Raw genomic sequence first — 23,228 nt, 5'->3', positions numbered from 1 at the left:
AAGAGATATACATATTGAGTACATAATTGACTTGACTTTGCTTTAACATAGTATAGATAAAATTCTCCAGTTCACTGAAGCGATTCGGGGTGCGATTTGGGCACAACGTTGAAGGCCCAAAACGTGCGATGTAACAACATATAATACAACTTAATGTCGGTAGTTGTATACATGTATTTCTCTCGAGGCAGCCGCAAGCAACAGACTGGAAGAGCGCCTAAATTCGCATAAGCCAGCCAAATTGCAAGTGACAGCTCGCTCTGAGAAAATGGGCCGGTTTTGTGCCGTTCCGCAGCGTTTCGTTTAGATTTCCAGATATTTCTAGACTGTTACAAATTGTTACATATTTTCGCATGTAAAATAATATACATTCGTAACGTAGATTTGAAAACAATCTACATTTTTTATTATTCAAGTATTTAGTTATTTAATTTAACAATGATAAAATTGGAGTCAAATTAATACATGTTTGAATGCTATCTAGCTCATAGAGTGGTTACACACGGCGACCTTTAGCAGCGATGCAATCAAATCAAAAAATGCGACGCGGTACACAGTTATAGGCGATTGCATTGATACACACGCGCGACTGCATCGCTACAAACGCGCGATTGCATCGATGCGATTGCATCGCTACACTTGCGATTTATTTATTTACTGCATCGCGTTTGCTTCGCATTTGCTGCTTCCGTGGTCGAACGGTTACCATCTGCCGAGGTCTTAGGTTCGATTCCCGGGCCGGGAGAAATATTTGTATGGCCTACATTTATTTCTCTCGTGAGTATGGGTGTAATTTGTGGTTGTCTATGTGTGTGTTCATGGCACCCGCGACATGGGGTGTCCCTAGTGCGGGGCTATGTGTGTGCGTTATTATTATTATTTGCATCGCGTTTGCATAGCTGCTAAAAGCCGCCGTGTGTAACAGCTCCTAAGCTTGACCTATTAATACGGACTATTACCGCATCTACATCAAAATAGTTTTGTACAAATTGCTGAAGCGTATTTACGTACCTACATCGTTAGTATAATAATTAGATTGCGGAAGACGACAGCAAAATGTCAGTATAGGTCATAACAACAGTTGTATTGCATTTGCATATTCCGAAACGCATGTCCGGTAATCCTATTCAGAAGCGATGGGTTCTGCCGTCACGTGGTAATCGATTCCTCTGTTAAGAGGATTTCGGCCTCAACTGTGTTGGTACAACCTTGCTTTTTGGTAGCATTAGACCTCATAAGACATAGCATACGATGGTAGAACCATCTCACAAACAATACATTTGGTATATTTGTGACGTGTTCGTGGCTACGTACTAACAATATGCGTAATATTAACTTAGTATCATTAAAATGAACTAATTTTTAACCGATTTCAAAAAAGGAGGAGGGTCTGAATTTGTCTGTTTTTTTCTGTGTATATTACTAAGACCTTTGTGAACTCATTTCAATATTTCTTTTTTGTTGGAAAGAGGGTACCTCAGTAGTCCAATTCAAATTTGAAGACACAATATTCCACCTTAGAGGTGGGGTGGCAAATTAGAGGATGAACCCGGATTTTTTGAATTTCACACGATTTCAATAAAATTTGGCGTATAGATCTAATTCCAAATAAAACACAAAACAGATAAGCGAACTTTGGAGGTCGGTTTTTTATGTAAAAAGGTTTTTTTTATAATATCAAGCGACGGGACGAACAAGTCGTGCGCCTGATGGCCTGTCATACGCCTGTCCATAACAGTTGCAGTGCCACTCGGAACTTAAAACCGCAAAGATCTGAGGGGCACTGCCACTGGGTTCGTCACCCTGAACCATAAGTTGACAAGTTCCATGTGCCTGTAATTTCACCAGCACCCTTACCCTTCAAAACCGGAACACAGTAACGCTGACATTACAGCTTGGCGTCAGAAATAGATAAGGTGGCAGTACTTCCCTGGACGAACTCTTTCAGAAGGAGCTCTACTGCTACTGAAGTTCTAATTATGTTAGTTACCACAAGTATTTTTCGACATTCTATGCAAATCGATAAACAGTCGATTTAGGTGTTTTTTGAATTATTTTATAAAGGAAGACAAAACCTTATAACTAATTACAACCTTGCCAATTTGAAAAAAGCAATTTGAAACAAAGAAACATAAAAGTAACTTAAATAAATTGTCTTTTAAAATTAGTTAAGAGGAAGACACTTCGTTCATGTGTTCATAGTCTTAATAACAATGTCACTAATATTCATTTTATTCACTATAACGTTAAGTTGATTCAAGTGAAAACGAACATTTTTATCACCAAAAGTTTTTTCATCGGAACGCCGTGTCTACAGGTTTCGTGAAAATAATCATATATATATCTTTAGGCACATCTATGCTGTATTACGTGACGTGCAATAATTTGGTGCAAGCAATTAACTAACCTTATTATTTTGTCATTATATTACTATATGGCGAAATTTTAAAGCTTTGTGTGCGGATTGACAATGTAATAATTATGTGGATCTTTATACAAAGAAAATTTACGTAAATTTTATGTGAATAAATTTAAAATTTACGTATTATGAAATCTAATAACAACTGAGTTATAATCAACGTCTTCCACCAACGTACCAAGCCTACCTTCGTATTTAGGACAACGAGGATTCCGTATATTGGATTACGATAAAGAGATTAGCTACGTGAACATGTGTAGAACAATGGCTAGGTTGAAACTGGATTTAGGAGTTAATGACTTACTATGCTTCATGAGACAGGCTGGTATTTTGGTCGCAAAAGTTAATAAAGAAACAAATATAAAAAAATAAATTATTTTGTGGATCGAAATGCGTGTTTTCTTTTCAAACAAACCAACGTTTCGGGCCCTTTACAGGTACCATATAGTCACGGCTGACCTGTAAAGGGCTCGAAATGTTGGTTTGTTTAATAAAAAACAAATATACGTGACTTAGATCCGAAAAAAATCATTTCCTATGTGTTACCATCGCGAGAACATAAGAACCCGATAAAAGTAACAAATACATTACATGCACAAACAATAAATTGCTAGTTGTAGATTAGAAAAAGTTCGTCTAGGGAAATACTGCGTAAAATACAGCACAGTATATATGCTTGCTACAAATCTATTTCTGCCGCCAAGCAGTAATGTGAGCAATACAGCATTTCGGTTTTGAAGGGCAACGGTGACACTTCAGGCACATGGGACTTGACTTTATGTCCCATAGGGCCATAACCCGTCACCCTTCTCGACTTAAAGCTCTGAGTGGCACTGTAGCTGTTTTAGGTAAAATCAAATACATTTTAGAACAGATTTTCTTTACTATTGGATAAAATTTTGGTAAAATTTATGAATACCTAAGTGTAATTTTATTTTATTTTTATTTATTTACGAGTATTTAATTCAGTCCACACGACAATATAATAGAACACTATTTATATTAAATAACTAATCTACACGAATTTCACTTGTCGGCGACGACGTGTGCAATTCGCAATTATATGACTTCCATTGGCCATAAGTCCTCTTTCATGAAGGTCGAGAGATGTTCGGTTGGCACTCTCACCATTAAAATTCACGTTGTAGCGGGACTCCAAAGGCTCAACTCTCCGAGAGTATTTGGATTTCAATTTGATGTACTCCACTATCTCCTCAGACTTCGTGGAGCACAGCAGTAGTGTTGTTAACAAACCGTTTTTTTCTAGGGTGAAAAAAACAATGAAAAAAAAAAAATGAAAAGAAACAGTTTTTTTTCTGGAGTAGGTACGTTGTTTTTCTAAAAGTATGAAAATAAAAATATGACAATAGTATTTTTTTTACTACATTTCCTCTTTTGTTGTTAATATTCTTCATAGATAAATTGCTCATAATAAATGGGCAAGACTCATAGTGTTGGCAATTTGTGGCGAATTCCCCAAATTGCGGGGAATTTTTAACTCGATTGGGCATTTTGTGGGATTGACGCTATGTGGGTTAAATGTGGGGATTCTAATATTTTACCTTTTTTTGAAATCTATCGATCGCTGTTGCATCGCTACCTTGATGATTACTGATAAAAACACTACTTATTTATTTGTCTAAGAGCGATATCGATATTTTTTTCCACATCGCACATACCCCTTATACAGCAACATTTACATAAAATTATTACCAGTAGCTGCCGCTTATATAAAATTATTCAGTAGAATGAAAGAAGCGAAAACACAGAAACCTTTGATGACATTACAAGTGTGGGTAACACCTGTAACAGTAGTAACACTAGTAACACCACAAATGAGGATTAAATTTTTGTTATAATTATCATGGTAATTGATTTTAACAAACATGTTCACGTATATATATTCTTAAAATAAGTTAGTGTCTTATTTTATTTCAGTTATTCCATTTTACTTTTTCTGAAAAAAACCAAATTCAGAAAAAAAAACCAGGTCGCTGTGTTTTTTTTTTTTCAATTTGTTTTTTTCAAGTTACAACACTATACAGCAGTGTTCGGTCCAACTGGCCCTGTGCCGAACATATAGTTGAATATGTAGAATAGTTGTCCACAGGTTACGGCTGGTGGGTTTCCTCTTCTTCCTTTCCACCTTTGTAAACCCGTCCTCGTCGCACCTGTCCGTCTGCCTGTGTGGTTTTACAACTTCAGAGACAGGCACATGTGGATTGCTTTTTTTTTAATTCCCTTAGCAGATTGCGGCCGTTCGAGTTTCGAAAGAGCGGGGTAATAAAATAAGATTTCATTAATCGCATAATACAGTGTGATCTCGTTACCAAGGACAGTATGCGGAAATCCGAAATCATATGAGGTCTGTCTTAAGTTTTTTGTATGAAATTTGTCAAAGTTAATTTTTTGGTGAGGCGTGAGTTGTCCATAAAAATGAATAATACTGGCAATTATAGTTTTAAATACTGATCGACTCAGTTTCTTGTAAGGATCATTTCAGTGTATCGGAAAAAAATATCCGGACATAAGTTGGTCAAATTTATTAAGTGGTTTCCGATTTTCCCATACTGTCCTAGTTAGAAAATCACACTGTATAAAGATATAATAGTGTATAATTTCAAACTAAATTTTTCGTTGTTTTCGTATCACTAATATGTATAGACATACCACTCAGCGGTTTCCCCACATGTTTCTTTCAGCATGCGGGTGTGTACAAAGTTCTCTGGCACTAAATAGCGATTCGATGTTCGCTCCGCCATTTGCAACCGGGTTGTTCAGCCCGTAGGCAACGCGTGCACTCCGTCCTATGCTAGTCTGGTACTTGTTGGGTGGTAATTTGAAACTGCTGCAGTGCTAAAGCGGTTTAGAATGAGGACTGACGATTAATCATCATGCTAATTAGGACTTTCAGTTACAGAGAGACTGGATTACAATGTGATTGTTATAATGAATGAATGAAATATTCTTTTTGTACTCTGTACTTTAATCCGTCAATTATAATTTCATAGACCACATCCTTAGAGGATGGAAAAAGTAGTCTAAGACCACATCCCATGGGCACTTTTTTTAGTTCTGGATCAAAATTCTATTGTCTATGGTACTTGCTACTGAAGTATTAACCTGTACAGAGAACTATAATGAGTTACAAAAAAAGAACGTCGTATTTTTGCTAATTAAAACATCAAATATGACGCTACTCAAACGCTCTACTGCCTACTGATTGTTTAAATTTACCTATAGGTTTTGCAACTGGCCATAAACCTTTATTTAAAAAATTATTAGTTACAATATAAGCGGTACTTGGCCACTTCTAATCTATATCTTTGGTTTTTGTTTTGTAGCGTTTCTTTCGCTTTAGTTTGCTTTTGTTGTCATGGATTGTTAACAAAATATATATTAATTATTGGTTGTGTTTCATTATTTTATTTACTCGTAGAAAAAGTATTGTATGCAATCATTACATAATCAGGTCTTAAAATCTCGTACCTTTACTTAGGCCACTCGGAAGAACCCTCATTATGCAACGATTGCATAATAGTACATTGTGTATTAAGGGCGGTAACCAAGGAATTACGAACGAGACTCTATTAGAATGTTTTTCATCATACTTGTACGTAAATAGCACAGGTATTTTTTCTTCTTATTACACTCATAGTCGGTGCTGAGAAGAAAAAACGCCCGAGGGTTTTATTTGGGGTATTATAGTCCAGTTAGCCTGCATGCAATCCATAATATTCACGCTCATTTAATCACACTTGTGATGATAAATACTATTGTTGTAAGTCAATGATTGTTGCACATAAAAAAATCACAATGACAACACAGAACAGTAATGTGAGTATCATATGGTAAGCTAATGTAGTATAGGCGTTGTACATTATTCTTGTATTGTAACATTACTCAACAAGTACGTATATCATATATTTGAATGAAGAAGATTGACGGAAAAAGTTGTACTATAAATAGGACAACTGTGAGCGGACAAGTTAGCAAGGGCCAAGGCGAACTAGCCACGACCAAATTTTCATCTCGACGTATGTATATAATCTATTTTATACCAAACGCATTTATCATGCGTCATTTCATTGCAAGTATCGCTTGAGTTTTTGCTTTTAATCCTTTAATTGTCGTGTTCCCTTATATTGTTATTATTCATCAATCAGTTGCAATATTGTTTTCTTTTGTTACATTTTTGTTTTCTTGTCCTTTTAAATTTGGAGAATGGAGTTTTACACATTTTTTTTTACGATACTAAGAGACGGAACGACCAAATCGTTTACCTGGTGTAAGCGACACGCCTGTCCATAGCAGATGTAGTGCCATTCAGAGCTTTAAATCGCAAAGATCTGAGGAGCACTGTCACTGCTTCCTTCATCCTGAGACATAAGTTGCCAAGTACCAAGTGCCTGAAATTTCACCAGCACCCTTAACCTTCAAAACCGGAACGTAGTAATACTACTAATAAGTAATAGATAAGTAAGTAACATGCAATATATCAAAATCTAATTACTTGTCATAAGACCTATTAATTTACGCTCCACTCAGTTGTAGTAAAACATGTTTTCCGGATTTTTGTTTTAAAAATAACTTTTAGTTTGATTAAAATAAATCGGAACTGATGTAAAACTGCAGTTATTTATAAATTCCTTTAAAAAATATCTAAGCTCAATCTAGCTCCAAGCCAAGGAGTAAACCTATTTAATAACTGTAGTCGTGACACGTACCAAGTTGGTAGTATTGCTTTGTGTAGTTCTAAGTGAACCTCTCATATTGATTGTACACTTCATGAAGCTAATTCTGCTAAACACAGTTACTCTTTTGGTTTACAAAGTCGTTAATTTTATTTGAAAAATTTGAAATTTTTATTTGATAATGGGATTTTTTAAATCAAATTGACAATTCAATTGACATATTGATAATTCAATATCGACAATAAAATCATAATATTTTATCCTGTTCTTCTAGCATAGGTCTCACCAGAGCGCATTTATTCCACACGAATTTCATCGCGCTCACGCCACGCGGTCGCCGTGCAGCGACCGCGTGCGCCTAGCTGTCATGGCAAAATACGCTCTATTTATTTAGTTTTTAGGTTTAGCGATGACCGCGCACTTGTATTATTCCCAGGAATTAAAATCTTGTTGCCTATTATATATTTGTTACTAACTCGCCACTAGTGTACGTGAAAGCGTGGTAACTGGGCGGTTGAAGCGCGGCTGCCGTGCGGCGCCCGCGCGAAATCTTTCGCGCCGTGTAACTGGGCGCTCAGGCGGCTTTGCGATTGCAGTGATACTGCAAGCTAACAACACTATTCGCACCGTTGCCGTAATAAGGTCATATGCAAACTGACAACTTTCAGTAAATTTTTAAAGATTGTATGAACGAATTTAGTCGTTTTTATGCTTAAACAGGAGTGTAGGGGAGTAGGGAGAAATCAGGCTCAAAGTAAGGTAATATAAAATTATAATTTAAACACATAAACAGAAACGAACGAACTATGGACAAAAAAACACAGTAAAAAAGGACATATATCTGCACTGAGAGTTATAAAAATTCACATATTACGTAATTCGTTTCGTGTGCTTGTATTATTTGTATGTGATAAAAGCATTCTGACGTATGATCACATGCAGCGCTGGCGCTAGCCCGTGTAGCGCCCGGGCGCAATGAATACCCTGGTGCCTTCAAGTAGGCACGCGATCAAAATGGAACATTTACAGTTATATGTTCCCTAGTGATTGGAAATTCGGGTACAAATGGTGCAATTGAGGCTGTCAGCGCGATAGTGGTATAACCCATATTAAAAAAAATATTTTATCTATACACATATCATGGTAAAAAACCCTAAAATTACGACCAGCTTATAGGTAAACTGTTTTGTTAGAAGAAATTTCTTATCTGTGAAAATGTTATTATTGCTTATGCTTCATAATAACATCGTATTGGATGTTATTATTACATTCAAGTTTCGAACATCTCTGAAAAACAAAACATTTTCATTTGACCTCAATTCTAATATCAGTCGAGATGAAGTTTTATTCGAAATGAAATGTCAATAGCAAACAATTTTGACAATTTCACACGTTACTTGATATCGAACGATATGATAGGTGGGGCCGATTCTAGTTTGTCTATGAATTAAAAATAAAAAAGTACGGTTGCGTGACATGAGTGAGAAAAGTTTTTATTTGCCGCCATATCGCCAGTCGTAACATGCGGTTCCTGAACACATCATAGAGAGCTTATAATATAATATAATATGTGTGTAGATAAAGCAGTGTATGTAACACTCGTGAGATATTTTTATGAAACTCGCCTGTCGGTTCATTTCATAAACCCTCACTCGTATTTTAATGCCTTTCATTATGTAACAGTCACATAACTACTATATTTTAATATACATGAAAATAGCATCCAAATATAAAAACAATAATGTAGTTTAATATGATTTAAAGTAACATTGTAGAAAAAAAAATCATTTTTGTGGGTCACCCCATTATTGTGCTGATAGCCTCAAGGACAAATAATGCTGGGAAGCAGTAGCCCGATTACGAGTGACGTAGATTCCTTGGAGGCGTCGCGAGCAGCGTTCGGCGCCCCCTAAGACCCTGTTCCCAGCACCATAGGTAAAATTGGCACTGACCACATGTATGTTTATTACACCAAGGGTATATAAGATGTTTCAATTTGTAACCGGAATTCCGACGATAAACAAAATATTTTTGCTTACACAAAAACCTAATACAATTAGCGAAACCTGACTCCTCCCATTGCGGCACATAAAAATGTAGCTAGCTCATAATGACACGCGTCATAAACGAGAGTAATTCAATTTGCGCAAAAACTTAATTGTACCTTCGTCGTTTGATATATGGCGTCGGTCGTAAAATAACGCTCGCCCCAATAGTTTTAACGAGTCGTTTGAAATAATTGTTTAACTGGGGATATGGAAATAACATGAAAGGGATGAAATTTTATGTTTTTGAAAATATGCGGCTAGTTCCGGGTGTTAGTATAGTGTAAAAACAGACACCATTTACATATGGGTCCCTAGCCTTTATAATAGCAGCTTTATTGTCTGTGGTCAAGTAAATATATTGTCTATATCCTGTCAAAATTGAAATTGACCGTAATTACTTTATTTTTTTCAATCCTAGCATAATACGTGGTAATATTTCCTTTATTTTTTTTCCATCCTCTAAGGGTAATATAGTCGTTTTACTTTTCCAAGCGTTCGTTTAATTTATATTTCCTTTGAAAATTATTATTATTGGACGAAGTTAGCACAGTCACGGTAATTCTAACGTTCTTCAAACCGTCAACTACTTGCGTCACCTGTATGACCTTTTTAAACTCAATCCTAAGATAAGGTTTTTTTTTTAATTTGAGATCGATCAAATTCATAAAGTTTATTTTCCCTACAAGCTCATGAGTTATTCAGCAATTTGCATCGAAAAAAAAAACTGTATTTGAAAAGTAATTTGTTTTCAAAAAGAAGCTTCGAAATTAAGAAACTTATTTCACATTCACGAAAAGCCATGAATATTTTTACCACGTATACTTATTCCGATATCTAGTTTTCATTAAACAATAACTAGGAACTAAGATTTCCACAATTTTCTTTAGAGTTTGCAGAATATTCGCTCGATTTAATTTTTAATTTGCCGGCATTCGGTTCAAGAGAGGTTAGCCAGGTGCGGAGTAGGTATTATTTATATACATACCTAGCGGTCGTAATATAGCTATACTGAGAATATATTTTGGAAAGGGATGGTCTACATTGTGCTGTATTAGTCCTTGAACTTTGAATAGTGGGGGTGGATCGTGTTTAGACACGAAGATAAGAATGTAGCAATAATAAATATACAGAATTCAGGTAACACGTATTGAAGAGATAATTGTAGAGAGTGAGTTTAGAAAAACGAAAAGTAGTCAAACTATTAGAAAATTATCATAGTTCAATAACTATTACATAGCCAATAAGTATGAGAATTGCGACGCCAAATTTTATCAACCCAGTGCTCTGCTCTTAAGGCCAGCCCCCGTAGTATGGCTACGGATGTAAGTCGCGACACGCGCGATAAAATTGGAATAAGCGCGTGCTATTGGTTGTCTCTATCAGATCTAATTTAGATAGCCAATAACGCGCGCTTATTTTAATTTTATCGCGCGCGTCGCGACTATCACGCGTAGCCATGCTACGTGGGCTGATGGCGATGTATACACTAGTCAGCGAAGAGCCTTACTCATTTATGCTTCAGCGAGGCGTTAAAGGATTACGCATATATTGCGCGCAAACCTGTGGTTATGTTGGATACATCCAACACAAGAGGAATGCCCCTTTTGGACGCACCACTGTTCCGAATTTGTGGCCTTAAGAAAAAGTAAGTTTATGGGTCGTATTCCAGAAGGCTACTCCATGCTCAAGGCAGGACTTGAGTATTGCAGTGAGCACTGAAAATCATACTCAAGTTTTTGCCATTAGGGTCGTATTTCCAGTGCTTGAAATCATACTCAAGTCTGCTCAAATCCTGACTTGAGCATTGAGTACACTTCTGGAATACGACCCTAAGATAGGAAATGAAACTATTTTTTCAGATATTTATCGATCGCGAAAGCTTACGAACTCGATAAATAAGTTTATGAGTTTATCCATAAAAGTACTGCCACCTTACCTATTTCTGCCTCCAAGCAGTAATGTGAGCATTACTGGGTTCTGGCTTTGAAGGGTAAGGGTGCTGGTGAAATTACTGGCACATGGGAGTTGTCAACGTATGTATCAGGGTGATGGGCGCGGTGGCAGTGCCCCTCTGATCTTTACGATTTAAAGCTTTGAGTGTCACTACAACTGCTATGGACAGGCGTGTCGCTTACCACCAGGCGCATAATTTGTTCGTCTTGTCACTTGGTATCATTAAAAAAAGCTTGCAGGAACTACAAGATTTAAAGAACAAAATGTACATGGCGTATACAAAGTTTAAGCCATAAATAAATTTTATGAAACTTTATATCTGTGGTATTGGATAAATCCATCCTTTACAAACCTCGTGTCGATGGGTGTGGGCGCCAATTCAATTATATACCGCAAGGTGGCTACACTTATTACGCTCCCGGTACAGTTCTAAAGTAAAAGAGAAGATTATACAGAGGGAGGTTATTTCAAAGAACGGACGTCGATTGGTGTTAACGTAGTTTATGCTACCATTCGGGCAACTGGTAGCGTTCAATTGATTTTTACGCTGTAGATTGGTTTTATACGTGGTCGTATTACAGAAATTCACTAAGATAACTTATAACACAAAACGGTAAAGTATAAATCGTTCTAGTTTCTAATATGACCCTATTCTAACGTAATCTGAGTGGGTTGTACACAATTACCTAACTAGAAGCAATATATGTCCAAAAGGTCAATAATCTATAGATTGTAATTTTTAGTTATTGAAAGCCACGGTATTTTACCACCATGATATTCAATTGTTTTTTCAATTCACTAGCTCGGAAAGGCTTTCTTTCTTTTGAAAGCGTTTTTTCAACGCAAGCGTGGAAAAGGTTTCTGAAATTCGAACTTGACGATGGACTGTGGTGCTCCTAACTTTTTCTTTCGATTAAAAAAAAAGATAATGGCACCGTTCAACCACGCGATTTTCGTACATTACTTATTTATGTAATATAAATCCGTTGGTATATTTTATTCTTATTATTGTTGACACTAAATTGACAACGATAACTAATTTTATTTATTAAAACTCATTTCTTATAGTTCAACTGTTTTTCTTTCATATACCATTTTCCTCGCTATAGTGAGGTGAAAAGTTATGTATCGTTTGGAAACCAAGTTTTTTGCGTCTCGTGCGTTGAAACCCTCGCAATGCTCAGGATTCTATTTTTGCTCGCGGTTCAATCTTGGGATCCTTCGCTTGCTTAGGTTTCACCCAAACACGCTTCAAACAACACCTTTGCTAATAACTATTGTCAAATTACCGCACTAGTTTGTTATTATTATTAATACAGAGATATTAAGAGCTCTCATGCCAAAAAAGTGTTGACGCTGGCTCCGCCCAAATTTGTGAAACAAATATATGCCTGAAGTTCGCGTGACATGCGACAGGAGATGTTGAATTTTGCGCATTAAAAGTACCAAATTCGTTTTAGCGGAATAACTCTAAAACTAAAGGGATTAAAAAAAAATCCGTAGTGACAGTTGTCGAGCGTGCATAAATATAATTAATTATCTAATTTTTGTCCTAATAACCTGTAGCATTTCGAGGATAAATCGAAGAAATGTGAAAATTAGAGGTCACTTCGTGATTTTTGTCTATCGAGGAAACTTTATTGTTTTAGGTTTCTGATTAATGTCTATGCTTGAATATATCGTGTAGTTACTCATACAATACTTTATTTTTAACTTTAAAGTGGATATACCCCTCTAAAATCAAATCGAAGACTAGGAATTTTTCCTCTGCTCCCTCTTAATAATTATAAAAAAAATTACAAAGAATTCCTTCGATCCGACTGGATTCGAACCAACGTCTTCCGGCGCCAGCAGCTTCCGTGCCAGACGCTATGCCAACGAAGCCACGGAACGAACTAGCGGGCCCTACGAGTTTTTCTATGTGACTGTTGCAGATCTTTATGTTGGTTTTTTCATTTTTATTTTTAAACTATTGATTTTATTTTTAATCTAGAAATTTCTTCCACCTGAAACCTTCCACCTGAAATCTGAAACCTTCTTCCACCTCGAATCTGTATGCCAAACTAGGGCCACCGCTTTGTCAACTAAGTTACAAATGGAGTCAGCAGATCTGTTTGTTACAGATCTTTTGTATGGGGTTTTTTCGGTTTTTGTCATTTGCGTACATACGTCGATAAAATTTGCGGCATATAGATACAGATTTGAGTTAGTGAGGAAGGATTTTTTCTTTGTGTTTGATATTTGTATTAATAATTACGACAAACTAGCGGAGTAATTTTACAAACATCGTGATATTAAATAAAATCAAAATCTATCATTAAGTTGTTCTTACCTCGTCCTTCCCCTTGACGACGCACATCTTGACGTCATTCTCCGGCGAGTACCATACTAGCCGGCGTTGCTCAGTCAGGTCTGTGAGGCTGAGGTTGTATACCACATTTCTGGAAAAAAAAACATATGTTATGCATCACTGAATTGGTTTAAATTATTGTGGGAAGATAGATAAACCTTTGCGATGTTTTTATGAATGTTAAAATAATGCTAAAATTGTTCTTTGATTTTGAATTGGTACCATTGTTTTGATCAAGAAAATTTTTAGAGCAGACAAATTAACAATGTATTTAGAAAATGGCGAGTTTTCTGAAACATACTTTAAATACTGAATATAAAAGTAAACAAAGTACCCGGCGGCAAAGAAATTGGCTGGGTCAAATATTTCGTACAATCACATTGGTCGACCCATGATTCAGTAAAACATAAGCGAATTCCTCGCGTTCAGTTTAGGCCGGCAACAGACGAGTTCGTAGAATGTTTGTGTAATCGCGCAACTTGCTGGATTTCAGGTGAAGTTTACCGGAATGGCCGTTTGGAGGCATTTTGTTATGTTTCCACGGTGTTGCAGTTGGCTGTAGCAAGTTTACGAAACGCTTTGTGGCTACACGGTTGTTTTGCTAAATAATGACTGTTTTGGTTTAACGTTGTATTGTTACCATGCAACTAGCTTCGTCGTTAGGACTTGAAGAGGATTTGATTAGTACTGGGATTTTATATCGAAGGGTAGATATTTAAAAAGTAAGTCGGTGCAGAAAGTAAGCAAGAAAACGCTACAAAAGAAGTAATTTTCCGTCCAATACTTACTACTAAATTAGAGAAGAATTTTTCTTAGGTATTCCGATGGGATATCATGTTATATATGTTACATCGTGTTACTTTTCGTCATTGGTAAATACTCAAGTCTACAAGTCATGGTTGAAAAATGAATCTGTTAAAAAAACATGACCTCGTATATTAAAAGTGACTGCTCCTTTTGCAGTAGCCGTAGAGCTCCTTGTGAGAGAGTTCGTTCAGGGAAGTACTGCCACCTTACCTATTTCAGCCGCCAGGCAGTAATGTACGCATTAGTACGTTCCGGTTTCGAAGGGCAAGGGTGCTGTTGAAATTACAGGCACATGACACTTCTTAAGTTATGTCTCAAGGTGACGGGCACAGTGGCAGTGCCCCTAAGATCTTTGCGATTTAAAGCTCTGAGTGGCATTGTTAAGGATAGACGTATCGCTTACGACGACACGATTTGTTCGTCCCGTCGCTAGGTATAAAAAAAACCTAGACCATGATTTTTTTCGGATCCAAATTTTGTATATTTGTTGTTTCGAACTAACCAACGTTTCGGGATCTTTACAGGTCCCATGGTCACTGTTACACTCACATGCTGACTGTTAAATAATAGAATGTACAAAAATAGTTTCATTTCCAATTTATACATCATCATTCATTATTTTGTGCTGGCAATCTTACAGCGGGAATGATATGTGTGTTAGTTCTTTTCTTTTACATGACAGGTTGTGGCAGAATATCAACGGCGCTGAGACATACTCCGCCGTTTTGCCGAGCACTCGCTACTATCGTTATTAAGCTCTATGTGTAAAGTGTTTTTATATTTATTTATTGAGGTGTTAAACGATTTTATTATTATTATTTTGGACACCTATTTTAGACTATCGCCTCTTCTATGACCTAAAAGATAAATTTCAAGTAGTTGTCGTTTCTTCTTCTCCAAGTTCCAACTTCTAAAAACCAAGGTTTCAAAAACATATTAATTTTGTTTGATAATTATCATGATAATTAGTGAAATATATTAATTGTGTGATAATTTGATACTTATCCGATAATTATCTGTGCTAATTCACACTTCTGTCGCTTTAATTTCTCACTAAAAATTACAAACGGTGAGGAAACTAAATAAACAAGAAGAAAAATGTTTGGGAAAACGATTTGGTTTGTAACTTTTTTCAGATTGACATTTGGCACGTTTCGATAAGTCTCTGATATAAACACATATTGCAATATCGAGATAATTATGGATAGGTGTGTAGCTTCCCATCAGGCACACGACTTGTTGGTCCCGTCACTTGATATAATAATTTAAAAAAAATTGTCATGGTATATTTACCAAGATAATTATCGTGATCATTATCAATGATAATTATCACTTCGAACCTTGCTAAAATCCTAACGGATCGACTAGTTCAAAGTAAACATTTATATATTTCTACGAAGGCTGTCCGAATTTAGTGCCGATCTCTACAAGCAGATAAGAATGTCAGTAGAGAATATTTCAAGAGGCTTTATAGCGTTGCCTGACAGTAATGGCCGATTAGTCATAGTTAACGACTTAATTCTAGTTAGCTCCAGTTTTGAAACTTATGTTCAAATGATGGTATGTTGTAAATAGCGTTATGTTACGCATAAACTTGCAATTTGGGACTTAAGTACGAGGGATTTTACAGTATAGGCAGGTCTAGTACATACCGTATAGAAAATAACGAAGATTAACTATATAAATTACCATATTTTATCGGCTTAGTACAAGAAGTCATTAAAAGCAAGAAATAAAATAAGTACACTTAAATTCACAGACGAGCTTCGTTCCTATTTTTTCTATAAAATGTAATTTTTTTTAATATTATTTTTACTGTCAAAGTTCATTTCCTAATAAAAAATATTTTTTATTAAATATTTTATCAAGCAGATACGATATGATAATTCTGAAAACTGATTGCTATATTGTTTTTTTTAGAAACTAGTCTGTTGAGGATTGTTAAGTTGGTTTTAAGAAATATTAAATTATAGTGTTTATTAATAATCTCATTAAAACTCAAAATGGTAAAATGTTAATAAATCTGTTTTAAAGCTCTTAAAAAAGGTATTTTATGTTTCCTTTTTGATTTTAGTAAACAATATATTTATCCACAACAGTATTTTTCATTTTGTTATCACAATATTTTTTACGATGTTATGGCCATATTCTTGTAATAAGTCGACAATTTACACTCTTGCAATGCAGCCATTTTTTTTCAATAGTCATATTATGCATTATGGTTTTTAAATCTTAAAGAGCTACTAAACGATGTTTGAATAATGGTCCGCCTATGAATACTTAAACTAAATGGATTTAACACAGGGAATATTATAAAAAATTATATTATAAAAAATATGTAAGAATTTCTTGTAAATCTTTTTTCTTGCAATAAAAGCAAAACACCTTATTCTCACATACCCTTTCTGTACGACTATCAAGCTTTCCAAGTAGGTTGCCATGAATTGTGTCTGAAGTTACAGAACCATTAAACTTGCGGCATACCTGCGCTTTGACGTAATTGCGAAACTCCTCACCCTTAATTAAGATATTTGGCACGAAAATTTCATAAAGAAATTATGGTGTAAACTTTCCCAATTATAAAGGCAAGAATAGCCGGTGTGACTTACGCACTTGTACTGTCGAGTAGAAAAATATAAGTTAGTCCTTTAGTTTTCAACTGCGTAGGTAAAACTTGTTCTAAACTGTGTAAAACGTACACAGTTTTACAGACTCTGGGTCAAGAGCACAGTAAGATTGACACTTAAGATTTAAAGTCAATTATATGTCGTTTGCGATTAGATTGATTCAAAGTGGATAGATTGATGTGTTATTTATTGACTGTACAACATTATAAAAGTAAATGTTTTATTGGAACTTAAAAGAAAATTATATATTTTGTTTATTACATAGGTCAACAAATTACAAGTGAAAAGTATTCAAATTTACAACCTAAAAATCAGTAGGTATTAAAATACAAAAAAACTGTGACGTACAAGAGAATGTGAAAGAAAATCGTTACTTTGGCCACTTTTTAAATTTTGGGTCACGTAAGCCAAATCGCCTTTTATAGATGCATGTGCCACAGGCGAGTGATTCTATAAGTGTGCTGTTTTACAAATTCTTACGAACGAATTCACAGCAGTAGCAATTTTGCAGATAACTCCAGTTCTTCAGCTGATTGTACCAAATGTTTTTGAGATTTAACAGAACAAAGTTATCCCAGTTAGCCGGAACATTATTTGAATTGATATTACAATAGAGTCTGTAACAGGCGATTTGCAAAGTTTTAATAGCTGTTCACTGTTTTGATATGCTTATTAAACTTATTTTTCGATTTTGAACTCGTTTCTCCATTTGCCGTTTAATTTTCTTATATATTACTTTAAATACTACATTATCAACCTATTCGTTATACGGCTTACGCATGGTTGGTTCCCTTATATAGAAATTGGATATTGCTGTAAGTTGAAGTTGTAAGTTGAAGTGTTTCGCGTCTCCGTTGCGCGAACCTGTTTCAGCTTTCTGCTTCCTTCGTCGATAGGAATTAGTTATTTGTTATGCAAGGCTGCAAAGTCGTTGTTTGACGCGAGTGCTTGTATTGAAACCTGAGCAAGCGAAGGAAGCTAAGTGTGAACCGCGAGCGAAGCGTCCAAAAATGATTCCTGAGCGTAGCGAGGGTTTCAAGCCACGAGACGTAAAACAACTTTGCTGGCGAGCGAAACAGACAACTTTTCACCTCACTATAGCGGGGAAAATGGTAGATGAAAGAAAAACAGTTCAACTATAAAAGATCAAATTCGAATTTTAAAAACCTTTTCCACGCCAGCGTGCAAAAAACGCTTTTGCGCGCAGATTTCTAATGAGAAAAAAGCCTTTCCGAGCTAGTGAGGTGAAAAAGATATTTTTCTCTATGCATAGTTTAACATTTAGAAGATACATCATTTTAAATGGCGAAGTATAGTATTTTAAGAAATGTCTACATTGGAGCTCTATATGTACCAGAACATTGGTTCCAAATAGAGTTAATTATTTGGTACAAAGTAGACGGTTTTAATAAGGAACTTTCAGGAGTCGCGCACCCGTAGCACAGACAACCATACAAGTGCGTCATTTTGCGAACAGGACTTACTACAATGAAATAAAGTGCTTGAATAGCGTACTTTTGCGGTCGCCTGCGCATAAAGGGAGGCTAGTTCGTTATGTTGAGGTTCGGAGAGTGGGGAATGCAACTTCGACAACAAATGTGTAGAGGTTCAAGCTCTGCTGAAGTAATCAATTATTTGTAACAAACAAGATTTATGCAATATGCAAACACAATCTTTTAAAACAGTTTTACGGTTCATACGTAATGTTTTGAAAGTGAAATAATACTTCAATACAATTAACTTCTGTTTTACAAATTTAAAAAATATGCAATGAAGTTATTATCGATGAAACAATCGATTCACGTATTAAAACATTAGAAATTTTAGTCTTCTTTTACAATGTCGGTTCAAAATTAAATAACATAGAGCTGCAAATTCATCAAGTAGATACTGTCGTATGGTAGAGTTTTAACTCCACATATGTAATTTTGTGACGTCGGGAAGCCAATTTTCTACCCCCATTTCGTATTTTATACGCCTGCAGAGGGAACTAAACAGCAATGCAGTGTGTGTGGTTATAGTAAAACCATTTTAAGATGACTTTATTTATTGCAAGGTATAAGTATTTTAGATGAAAATTTATGAATAAATAATTATTTCGCATATTGATTGTATTTTGTTGTTTTACTACCATGATATTTAATAATTTTTTTGTGAAATTACTCAAATTGATCTGTAGCTCGGTTGGCAGCGCGGCCGTCCTGGTACCTTTCTACCGGCTAAAACCCCACGGTGGCCTTCCCGGGTGCTCTAGTGGGAGGGATCCGGGATCGACTTTGCGCACCGGAACCCCCCTAGCACCTGAGAGAAGCTACGTCCTTCCCTTCCTCCTCCTTGCGGCTACAAGAGTTACTAGCGCACGGAGCCCCTGTTCCGATCGCCCGCAGCCGCGAAGGTACGCCGCTGCCGAGTGGCGTATCTTCTCACCACTGTACCAACGCCCAATTATGTTTTGTAATTTTACTCAAATAATAAGGCCGGCTTCTGATTTCCAACACACATGTTTGTGTCTAGTTTGTATGATCAGAGTTCAACAATAAATTTGTACAACTATCTATATATGTAGTAAAACGCTTTTGTAGTTTGGTATAAAAATTTTAACCGGATTTTCTCTATATATATGTATATTATATATATTATATATTATACATATATATATTATATAGTGTATAATTGCGGTGAGTCAGGTGCTTTCTTAATTATATATTTACTTGGTACTTGGTGTAACGGGCTGGTGTCCGCAACTCGACGTCAAGCGCCTATTTTGCGTGTGGAATTATATATTTAATTAGGAACTGCATACTGCGGTGTCTACAGCGACGAATATAGGTACTTCACTTGTAGTTCTACATTATATACATGGTGAAGCCTGAAAACCAGAAATTTCCTGAGGCTGTCACCTTTTCTTTTACACAGCCATTTATTTGAAGCCACTATTTTAAGTTTTTTATGTATCTTTGTAGTGTTGAAGAATAAAGTAATTTTATTTTATTTTATTACTTCCTTACTTTTATGTGCAATTTGTGATACTTTGCTTATGTGATCTTTTTGTAAATAAAGACATTATTATTGTTTATTTAAGTAATCTTTTTTGGACAATTAAAAAAATTGCAAATGGAGGACTAAATGCCACAGGGCATTCTCTACCAGTCAGCCATTGGGCGAAACAGAAAAAAAAAACAAAAGGTTAGTGCTACACTTAAAACAAAAATAAAAAAAAAATTAAGTAAAAATTTTATGGTTAATTTACACAGTACAAAATAAACACAATATATCATAAACATACCTAATATACGTATATATATAATAAACAATACATACAAAATAAACATACTTAATATACCTATATATAAATTCCCAATAAATTTTGGTGCGGTCGTTTTTGAGTATTGGCTCCGGTGAATACTTGTACTTTAAAATATTAGTATTATTATTTTGGATATCTATTTTAGACTCTTTAGACCTATTATTATTTTTATTATTATTAAAATGTATTTTAGACTCTGGCCTCTCCCAAGGCCTAAAAGACAACTTTCGACTGCTTTTCACAACAAAAAAAAGAGAACTAAATTAAGGTTTGATAATATGGTGTAATCACATTAACGAGTTCTCATATTTCTACAATCTCCTTTTACTCAATTAGCATCGTTATCTACCAGTCGTTTTCGGGAGTAATCAATAAGGTCTAATTTCACGAACATCCAAGACTAGAAGGTTTCAAAGGTGCAAATGGTCACATCAAAGGCCTTTAACTAAGCTTCTGTACCAGGAAACTCAAATAATACGAACACAAATTGGGGATTTTAGTTCCCTTTTGGTGCTCTGTACGTGGGATTTAAACGAAAATGAAAAGTTAATTTATCTGTTTATTCGAACAGTAAATAATGTTTACCAGGTCACGTTACTCCCCTCTTTATCATAACAAACACAATCGACTTTTTTTAGTGAAATTGAGTTTTTAATATACATGGAATCAGCAAAACAAGATGTACAACCCCTTTTAATAGTTTCTTTTTAATATTTTATTTAGTTTCAGTTATATTGTTAAACAATAATCAGCCTATTTGATATTTTTTTCATACAAAGTAAGCATTTGACCTCAGCCTTTTTTTATATAATATTTAGTGACAGGTACGAATAAGTCGTGCGCCAGATGGTAAGTTACACGCCTGTCCATAATAGTTGCAGTGCCACTCAGAGCTTTAAATCGCAAAGATCTGAGGGGCACTGCCACTGCGCCCGTCACCCTGAGACATAAGTTGATAAGTCCCATGTGCCGGTAATTTCCATCTGACCTGATGGAAAGTGACGATGAAGTGGATGTTGTACCATGCACACTTGTTTACAGGCGGTTTTTTCAAGGCGAGAGTGAATTAGGCATTATTTAGGTGTACACGCTTCATCGTCGACCTCATGGTTACTATCCATCAGGTGAGATGGAGGTAAAACGCGCACTAATTTTTTTCTATAAAAAAGGTGTCACAATTGTCAACCACGTTTAATGAACATTGATAAATCCATAAAATTATTGCAAATTTCGTAATTGTATTTGTCATGTTATATAACAATTTATGTAGAATGTTCAAATATTTGTAAACATTTGTTTAAAGACATGATTATTGAATATCAGAATGGAGATAAAATCAATTAAAACCGGCCAAAGGTTAGGTTAGAAAACGTGGAAAGGATTTCTTACTAAGCCTTTGTTTATAACAGATATTAAGTTTTCAAAAATTAGAAAAAAAATGTCTAAACATGCCATTTGTGACTTACTTGGGATAGTTATGACTAGTTCTAATGTATTCTTAAACGTAAGTACACACAGCATCTTGATTCTCAAATTTATGTTTTTTTAAAAAATGCATTTTGTAGGTGTTATGTCAAAAGGCCTCTGTATGACAATTGTACAAATCGTCGGCTAAATCGTAAACTTCGTACCTCCATTAATGTGAACTTCTGAGTAGGCACAATATTCACTCTCGCTTGGAAAAGGTCTAAGTCGTAGCGTTTGGGGAATAAGTACATTATATATTTAAAAAAAACTTTCGTAAATGCGTTAGTTGTGACAGGGATGGTAGATTAGTACAAGTAAAATTGTTTCAGGTTTTTAAGGTTTTGGTAGTCAACACTCAATGAAGCTGTAATGTACGGAACAATAAAACATTTTATTTCAAATTTAAACTTTATTCTCATCAAATCCTATTCTGATTGCACCAACTAACTAATATTCTGTAATAAAAGAAAGAAAACAAATAGACTGTGCACCATAATCAGAGATATATAAACTACGAAAATTCTTAATTGAAAATGTTACCTTACATAATTTTTCGTTGCAGAATTATGCGCAGTTGGTACAATTTGCCAGTTCATACATACATAAACTTAATTCGTTAAAACTTTTATGATATGCAATATTTTTATTGCATAATAATGACGTTTTACTATGATGGTTTTAAGTTTTTTTTGTGAAAAACTCCACACTATACAAAACCTGTATATATTTCTATCGATGACCGATATGTGTAGAACATATCGCACTGTTAATGCGACTGTTAAAATAACTGTTAATGCGAGTGTATTAACTCAAAAAGTGTAATTTATCAGAATCAATGAAAAACGAATTAGTCACTTCCCGTGAAAGATCATTAAATCTTATGCATAGGTTAAAGTTTATTATAGACATCTAAACTTGCCAAACATATTTAAAAATAAAAGTGAAAAAATTATTTCGTATATTTAAGGACTGTTTTGGCTAGAACTAGCTCACATAAAGTTTGTCTCATTTTGAGTTAACTGGATATTTTTTACTTGTTTCTTAAAATATTCTAACGACAGTTTTATTCAAGTGTGGATAATCCAATTTTACGTTCAGCAATGGTAAAATCTTGATTTCTCATATTTTGAATTACAACACTAATGTAATGGCAGTGCGATATGTCGATATTATGCCAATCACGGATTTGTGTATATGTTATTATAATAGAATAATCAAATTAATATAAGTAATTATTATATTACTGATAAAAAAAACGCAATGAACTCACACCCGTATTACTATTGAAGACTAAGTAAATAAAATAATATTAGAATTGGTTAAAATTATGATTTTGCTGTGCCTTAACAGGGTTTATAATGACCGTCATTTAAGTCACCTTAAGTGTATTATGTTATATAATAAAGTGTATTATGGTATATAATAAAGTGTTGAGTACCTATTGAGTCCGATAAAAGCACCCACTTTGTAATAAGGTCACAGAATGAAACTTCACTAGTTTATTATTATTGATAGAAAGATCGAACATAAAGAAAAATTCCTTCGATCTGACTGTG

At 35.0% G+C, this 23,228-nt stretch overlaps 1 protein-coding gene across 1 annotated transcript in view; it reads right to left on the bottom strand.

Annotated features, from left to right (window-relative positions):
* LOC113230890 (semaphorin-1A) overlaps positions 1–23,228 on the bottom strand; it is an 85,577-nt gene that overhangs the window by 28,051 nt on the left and 34,298 nt on the right. Inside the window, exon 2 of the mRNA XM_026464998.1 lies at positions 13,447–13,555. Coding sequence (XP_026320783.1) covers positions 13,447–13,555 — 109 coding nt within the window. The remainder of the gene's footprint in view (positions 1–13,446; positions 13,556–23,228) is intronic.

This window comes from Hyposmocoma kahamanoa, unplaced genomic scaffold, assembly GCF_003589595.1.
Source record: "Hyposmocoma kahamanoa isolate Upper Pololo Valley unplaced genomic scaffold, ASM358959v1 64, whole genome shotgun sequence".
NCBI classification, from domain to species: Eukaryota; Metazoa; Arthropoda; class Insecta; order Lepidoptera; family Cosmopterigidae; genus Hyposmocoma; species Hyposmocoma kahamanoa.
The sequence above is the reverse complement of the archived record's forward strand: the minus strand, read 5'-3'. Positions and strand labels throughout refer to the sequence as shown.